This window comes from Cucurbita maxima, unplaced genomic scaffold, assembly GCF_002738345.1.
Source record: "Cucurbita maxima cultivar Rimu unplaced genomic scaffold, Cmax_1.0 Cma_Scf00035, whole genome shotgun sequence".
Classification (NCBI taxonomy): domain Eukaryota; kingdom Viridiplantae; phylum Streptophyta; class Magnoliopsida; order Cucurbitales; family Cucurbitaceae; genus Cucurbita; species Cucurbita maxima.
Window position 1 is genome coordinate 1,877,913 of NW_019272051.1, and position 8,708 is coordinate 1,886,620.

Consider the following 8,708-nt stretch of genomic DNA (forward strand, 5'->3'; position numbering starts at 1 on the left):
TTTTTTTTTTTTTTTTTTTTTTTTTGGCTATTTGTTTCAAGATAATAACTGACTGATTTGTTGTTGTAGAGTCAAATCTTCAAACATTTCCTCCTTCTGGAACTCAAGGAAAGATCGCTGGTGGATTCCAGCCACCTCGTGATGCTGATGGTATTTAAAGATCTTTCTTTAGCTTTTTATCTCAACATTGTTTTTTAACTTATTCTAATTAGATATGAGAAGCTGATTCTACTGTTAAATCTCTCTAGTTGTTTCACTGATCAAGACAAATATAAGATGCTATCTTCTAGATTTAGATTGAGAGGCACTAAAATTTTTAGGACTTGTCCAACGAACTCTCCCTTGTTGTGTCTAAAAGTATTTTTAGATAATGAACTTACCACTGTATTATTGGTTTCGTCTTTTGAGACTTCTTAAACCATTGACTTTTCCTTTATATTCTTTAGGTTAAGTTTATGCTTTATTTAGCATGGTGGTCAGTTTTAGTTGAGAGGTTCATGATATGATCCCATTGAGATGTATATCTTTCATTTATTTCTTCGTGTTAATTAGTAATTCATTGCATTATATTTCCTGAAACATCATTTCTATATTTGTAATAGGTGGTTCTTCTATTTAAGAAACCTTATTTCACTCATAGAAAATAGGACAAAATTATAATTTTCTCTTGATTTTTTGAGCATGGTATCGTAGTTGAAAACCCTTCTTTCTTTTTTTAAATCCCTTAAATTAGCCCTAACTCTAGCCGTCGCTACTGTTGTTCATCCGCATCTCCCATGCCACTTTCAGATGAGTTTGTGGGTGCTTGAATATGCGACTGCTCACTCTGTTCACGAACGTGTGCATTCATTTCTATCACGTCTGTATGCATTTCGACTGTCACATCTGTACCGTTGATAAATCATGCCGCCATCTTCGTGTTGTCTGCTTCGTCGTTTGGCCCTTTTTTTTTCCCTTGCGTGTTGGCTACTATTTCTTTGGGGTTTTTGGTTTTGTCTACTTTATTGTTTATTTTGTTTGACCATTTTGGTATATGGTTTTGGTTTAGTTTCAAATTGGTAACTTAAGCAACTTTGATACGAAAATATTTTATTTTAGTAATAATGTTAGAAAGTAAGTCATCTGTTGCTAAATACTCAGATAATTGCATCCAATCCAATAGTCCGACTGCACAAATCACCTCCGTTTGGTTTAATGTGGTTAACTTTCTTCCTTACTAGCAACAAGAGCGCACCTGCCAAAGATGATCCTTCATTTGACAAGTGATATGTTGAAACTTCCATGGTGGAAGACATTAGTAAATATGGGATGGTTTGACGTAGATGTATTTAGATTTGCGCATTCAATCAATCGAGTGAGTGAAAAGTAGGAAGAGAGTGAAAGCTTGGGTGAGACATGAAAATGAAGGGGGGAAAAAGTATTATTGATCACCTATTACCTATCAAGACTAGCAACCTCTTTATTCTTTTAGTGATCACTCCTAGGTTGTAATGTACATTAACCAAAGATGTCATTAGCTCTCTCATCACTAAAGATCATATCTCCTCTCCAATGGTTCACGATATCAAATCTGATGTTAATATGAGCAGTGAGGAATTTAAAGCACATTGTTGATATAGAGATTGATGAATTTTCTTTTGAAAACTCTTTTGCAGAAACATTAGTATTTTTTCAGCTGTTGATAAAAGGAATTCAGTTGAAGGTTTGCAATCAGCAGTATCATTAGCCAAGTATCCTTCAATTCCTCCAAATTTAATTGCTTAATTGAGGTTTGTGGATTACAGATGTAAGAAATCCCTCCTTAGTCACCACAAACTAAGATCTAATTGTGTTTCATTCATCCGTAATTGCAAAAAGGATTGTTCTTAGATGTCAGATCTCTTCCTTCCTCTGCCAATCTTTTTTGCTTGGAGCCGAGTGCTCTTGGCCTTTATTTCGATGTTTTGATTGGGTAATTATTTTAGGCTCTTTGTTGAAGAGGATTTAGTATTAGTTGGATTATTATTTTTATCCTTTTTTGTTGGTCGATTTTCTCACCCTTGGGGATATCCAAACTTAAGATAATTTTTGGGACACTTCTCTTCTTCCTAACGTCATAATGAGAATAGAGGATCTATTTCTTTGAGGGAGGAACACTACGAAGTGATCTAACTGGTTGAAATCATAAACTTCAAGTTCATGTTTAAAGGCATTGAATCAAAAGAATCAGAACTAGGCAGTAGATTTATCACATTATCAGTCTAATGCTTTATCGAATGATTCTGTAGATTAAGGTAATAGATCCTTTATTCTCATTTCTTCATCTAGCCATAACAAATTTATTTGATGTTTCTTATCTTGATATTCTCATAACTCATATGAAAGATACTAGTAATTGTATAAAATACCCAAATGCAAACTATCTTTCTTACCATAGACGCCTAATAGTCATAGAACCTAAACTTCTAGGATAAAACCAACCTATTTGTTTGAGAAATATTTAGCCTTTTTACTGCATTTTCTTTACAGACTTTATATAGCCTTCAAAAATAAATACCCTTCGTGAGCCATGTCAAGAGAACTTTTCGATAAGTAGCCACTATGTAAATGTAACCTTAAAATAAATAAAAAGTCTGAAAATACATTACTGAAATATAATATCTCTAGATTATCTTCTACCCAAAACTTATAACCATCCAAGAATCTTTTTTGAAGTACATATTGCATGATTGAGATATCTTGGTTCATATCATCCTCCATCTCTTCAAGAGGATTCCTTAAATCTATTTGTGAAACTTTGATGCAAAAATAAGAGAACACAAATGAACTCGCAACACTCTCATGTATGTACATTTAAAGAAATTTAGGCCTCTCTATTTGGACTCATTTACACAAATTAAGTTCTCATTCTAACCTCTCAAAATTTTCAATAGAGCCAAGATCGGATTTTAAACTCGATTGAAATAATACTCTCAAAGTTTTCAATAGAGCCAAGATCGGATTTTAGACTCGATTGAAATAATAAAATAAATAAAAATCAAATTGAAAAGAAACGCAAATGAAACATATATCCGATTTTGGGCCTAAGGCTTTGATAGCAAATGATAAGGAATCACAAGTAAGTTTCGGATTACCTTGTTGATCAAATATTTGCAAGAACACTTCTTTGAGATTCGAATCACCCCAATATTTGCAAGAACACTTCTTTGAGATTCGAATCACCCCACAAGAGTATATATAATTGAAAAGAAACTTAGCCCTTAACTAAAAGAAAGCACGAATGCATTTTTTACTACATTTTCCAATTGCAAGGATAGTACATGGTTTTATTATATAGCCCAAAATAAAACCCTTCCACGAGGTATTTGAAGATTTGTAACTTTCATATTTTATGCACCATAATGAGCCACTATGTTACTTTAAAATAAATAAAAAGTCTTAAAATATATTAATGAAATACCATAACTCTACATTATCATCCACTCAAAATTTGTAACCCTAGTAAAGGAAACTCATCTTCTTTTGAAGTTCATATTACATGATTGAGATGTCTTGGTTCATATCAATAAGTGATATTTATGGACTTGTCAACTAGTTTGAGGTGGATCTCAAGATCAATGAAACGTGCAAGTTAAAGTAATCTTTATACGACTTTAAACATTCTTCTAGAGCTTGGTTTGAACATTTTGGAAAAGTAGTCATGAGCTATGAATTTCAAAACTATGCAATTCTTGTCTCTTGCGATATATTGTAATAAAGCTTGACGTTTGAGCTTAATAGATAAGTGTATCTGATGCAGATACATTTTCAAAACCTATCTCTGGTTCTGATGAACCTCCCCAACAGGGTGGTGGCTGGCTTCAGACTTTCTCAATTTCTTCCTACAAACAATATTTTGATGTCGATACTTCAGACGTTCTAGAGAGGATCAAAGATTCGCTTTATCCATTTAAAGGAACTTTTAACGAAAGGACAGCCGACACTCCAGATCTGTAAGCTCCTTTTCTGTAACTATACTAATTTTGTATCATCTCTGTTGAGGATTGTTGGGAGGATTGGTGGGAGGGAGTCCCACGTTGGCTAATTAGGGAATGATTATGGGTTTATAAGTAAGGAATACATCTCCATTGGTACGAGGTCTTTTGGAGAAAGCCCAAATCAAAGCCATGAGGGCTTATGCTCAAAATGGACAATATCGTACTATTGTGGAGAGTCGTGTTAGATTATATTCGGAAGGCTTTATGATTATAGTATCATTTTTCTCCCCAGATACGGGCCATTTTGGATATGTACAACCTTGATATTTGTGGCTGCTTCTATTGGAACGTTTGTAACATACATAGCACAAAAGTTACAACATAAAGATTGGAACTATGACATAAATTTGGTAACTTGGTCTGCTGGTTTGTTCTATGGCTACGTCACCGTTGTTCCTCTTGGACTATATGTAATCCTCAAGTACTTCTCGGTGCCTTCTAGCCTTGTTCAGCTATTATGTCTCTATGGCTACTCTTTATTTGTGTTCATCCCAGCACTGGTAAGTCTAATCAGTCCATGATTCAATACTATTACTTATTATAAAATTACATGCTCTTCTTGTTCAATGTTCAAATGTGCATTATGTTTGTATTTGCAGTGTCTCTCTGTTGTTCCTTTGGAAATTTTTCGATGGGTTATTGCGGGCGTTGCGGGATTCATGTCTGCATCCTTTGTGGCACTCAATCTCCGAGCTCACATAATGTCAGCTGGTGAGAGGTGGGTTTTGATTGTGGCTTGTATCTTCTTGCTGCAGTTAGCTCTTGCTGTCATTCTCAAACTATATTTGTTCACCGTAACTGTATTAAACTAAACTCCCCGACCCTTGATAAACATGTCGTAGATTACACACGAGAATTTCTTTTGGTTTTCAATACTTTATGGTCATGCTTGTCCAAGGCGTGTTGCTTATGGTCGCAAAGTAGATGTTTTGGTCTTTCTTGTCTGGGTCGGTTGACAAAGATGTCAACCAATTAAGTGGTGGAGGATGTCATGGTCATCCTTGTCCAAGGCGTGTTGCCTATGACCATATGGCAAATGTTCCGGTCTTGCTTGTCTAGGACTTGTCCATGGTTGCATACCCGTTCCAAACCCTTGTTAAACTGGTCGTAGATTACCAATGAGAATTTCTTTTGGTTTCCAACACTTGTCATGCTTAGCAGAAGCATAATCATTCTTTAATTGAAAAACATCTTATATATTTTAAAGGTCAATAGATTCCACTAGCCTTATTACAAGTACATGTGTGATTTATCCATCTCTAATCTACCCTAATACATGTTCCATTTCAACTGGTTGTTCTCTTCATTGGGGAGGTCTGGACGTAAACATGTCTCCTACTTCTCAAGCAGCTAGTGGAAGGTTATAAAGTCCTATTTTCCAAGAAATATGAATTATTGATAAATTGATATATGACGTTCTAAAAGGAAACAACTCTCGACAATACTTTAAGAAACTTCGGGGGATGAATTCAAACGTATTTGAGTTTAGGAAAAACATCGACTAAAGCCAACAAAGTAAGTGGCCTTACTATCGGCTTGATCGAAAGACTTGCCTTCTGTACGATGACATATGCTCAATGGTCCTTGCATGTGTCATTTATTCTCTATGTTATATGATGATGAGACTATGTTATATGATGATGGTATATGGTGTTACATTATGTTGATGTATAATAACATGATGATGTAAGATGCATGATGATGACGTGACTTAATATGATATTATTCCACATTAAGATGATGTGCATGTAATTCAATGCCATGATACATTATAACGACAAGTTTTTCTAAGATACAACCCTAATTGGTATTATTGATGAGGAATGTATGAAAGCCAACATATGCGTGTTACTTGGTGTGAAGTGTGAATAATGAATAGGGTGTGTCACAAAGATGATTTAAAGATGAAAACTATAGGGACCTCATGCATTTTGTGTGTTCATATACATTGGGTTAAAGATGAACACGTACACTATGATGATGATGAAGATGATCATGCCTTGCATGACAATTGGGGTCTACTGACCTCTGGATGTTCGACTATAGACAGCTAGCCCGACTATGATGGGTCCAGGGGGCTGGGAACCGCCTGAGGATTGACGCTTGCACGTGTGGGTCATGTGTAGGAAATTACTACATATACAATTTTGTTTGGACTGGAGGCCACTTCTAGGATGGTTTTCACGATAGATCCATAATCATGAGTTGTATGTGTTTACATTCTTTGACCCCAATAGCGAGTTCACTTACTAGGTATTTCTTAAAATATGCAAGACGTGTGCTACATCTATTTCGGGTAAAGGTAAGACACCCTTGTACATCTATTTCGGGTAAAGGCAAGATACCCTTGTACAGCTGACGATGACATCGCAAGTAAGCACCCTGACACGTGCATAAAATAATGGTATTTCATTTCTTAAATTGTAGGATAGTATAGGGTGTTTTTAATTTTAACTTTTTATTTGTTTTATTTAATATTGCATTATGTTACTTTAAAAATATTTTTAAATATGTACATCTATAACAATGTTTTATGATTATGGTAGAGACTTAGGAGAGTAAATCTAGGGTCGTTACATACTCCCTCCCATACGGTTATAGAACGACCTTTTCTTTACTTAATATTTTTAAGAAAGACTATTAAAAATACTCGATAGAAACTTCTATTCTTGGGTTTGATACTGTAGCTCTACAAATCATTCAAAATTGGTCGGCTCCGTGTACACAAAAGTACAAAATTTCCGCACTTAGAGAAGGACAATTCGCCTCAAACAGACCCAATCTGAATTATAGGGGTTGAGTTGGGTTGGATTAACATTTTAGGTTGGGTTATGAAAAATTTTGGGTTGGGTTGGCTTACCAATCCAAACAACTCGAACTTTTGAGTTGGTTCAAAAGATTCCCAACCTGACTCACGTACACCCTATACCTATGACAATTATTATATAATAAGAATAATATAGTGTAGTATGATTACATTGATGAACCTTATTTGAAATCCTTACGAATTGATATGTGGTTTTTTTTAGGGTTTCGTGTGTTAAACTTAGAATAGATTTACTGGTTTGTTACCAAATCTATGATTTAGAATGTAATGTTCATTATATACATCTATAAATACATATATACATATGTAATCTTCGTTATATACATCTATAAATACATATATACATATGTAATCTTCGTTATATACATCTATAAATACATATATGCATCTATAAATACATACATGAGGTCGACCTTTTTCCTCCTCCCCATCTACCATCTCCAACACCTTCTCAACTACTATGGCGTCGACCTTTGGCCCAATCCCTCTTCACCATGTTGTCACAATCCGTCTCACCAAAAACAACTTCATCGCCAGGTAGAGGTCGAACCTATGACTTTCATCTACTACTCATGTCCAATGACATGCACGTCTTGGACATCCTTCATCTCAAGTAGTAAAATCAATTTTGCGTCTCAATAATATTTCGTGTGCTAGTGAGTCACCTTTGTTAGTTTGTAATGCGTGTCACTCAGCAAAAAGTCATCAGTTACCATATACTTGTTCTTCTCATAGGTCTTCGTCACCTTTGGAACTGATTTTTTCGGATGTTTGGGGCCCTGCACCTCCATTTGTTGGGGGTTTTATATATTATATTAGCTTCATTAATAATTTCAGTAAATTTTCGTGGATCTATTGGATGCATGATCGTACAGAAGCTCCTCGTATATTTTTGCAGTTTCAAGCTCATGTTGAGCGCCTCTTAGATACTAAAATCAAGTGGGTCCAATCTGATTGGGGTGGAGAATATCATAAAATTCATAACACATTCTTTTGTTCCCTTAGAATTGTTCATCGTGTTTCGTGCCCTCACACGCATCAACAAAATGGGTCTGCTGAACGCAAGCACCGTCATATTGTTGAAACTGGCTTAGCCCTTCTAGTTCATGCTGATGTACCTATTAAATTTTGGGACGATGCGTTTCTTACAGCCACATATCTCATCAATCGTCTTCCTACTCGTGTCATCGATAACAAATGTCCCTTAGAGCGTCTTTTTCATACCCCACCAAATTACTCCTTATTAAGTTTTTGGGTGTGCTTGTTGGCCTCATCTTCGTCCTTATAACAAACAAAAGTTCTCTTCTCGATCAAAGGAATGTGTCTTTCTAGGCTACAGTTTTTTACATAAAGGGTATAAGTGTCTTGACACTGATTTTGGCGTGTCTATATTTCTAGAGATGTCATATTTGATGAAAATATTTTTCCGTTCAACAGAGCCCCACCTAATTCTTCCCCAACCTTGCAGTCGACACACAACGCCCCTAATTTGTGCACCTTGCATTTGGGTAATAGCAGTACTAATTTGAAGAATGATCACATGCATATGTCTGTGCCTACTAACTCTTTGGATGCAAAAAATCTGGTGTCCACATCAGCTTAGGAATTGCAGCCGCAATCCTCCGCGTTGCTGCCACGTGAATCTGTGTTGGTTGTTCCGCCAATGATTGGGGCCTCGGATCCTCCGCCAGCAGATGATATTGCGCAATGTTCGATCGAATCCTCGGTCGCTGGTCGACCGACTGTTGTAGCATCAGTTGCTCCCCTCACAACGGCTGATACGACTGTCCCCTCAAATGTGGATCCTGCACCTACTACTCATCTGTATGGTACTCGATTGAAGCACAATATCAAGAAACCTAAGG

At 35.9% G+C, this 8,708-nt stretch overlaps 1 protein-coding gene across 1 annotated transcript in view; it reads left to right on the forward strand.

Moving 5' to 3' along the window:
* Positions 1–5,158, forward strand: part of LOC111467911 (protein YIPF1 homolog) — a 6,284-nt gene extending 1,126 nt beyond the window's left edge. Inside the window, exons 3-6 of the mRNA XM_023113010.1 lie at positions 70–150; positions 3,779–3,971; positions 4,249–4,516; positions 4,616–5,158. Coding sequence (XP_022968778.1) covers positions 70–150; positions 3,779–3,971; positions 4,249–4,516; positions 4,616–4,828 — 755 coding nt within the window. The 3' untranslated portion in view covers positions 4,829–5,158. The remainder of the gene's footprint in view (positions 1–69; positions 151–3,778; positions 3,972–4,248; positions 4,517–4,615) is intronic.
* The last annotated feature ends 3,550 nt before the right edge of the window (positions 5,159–8,708 follow it).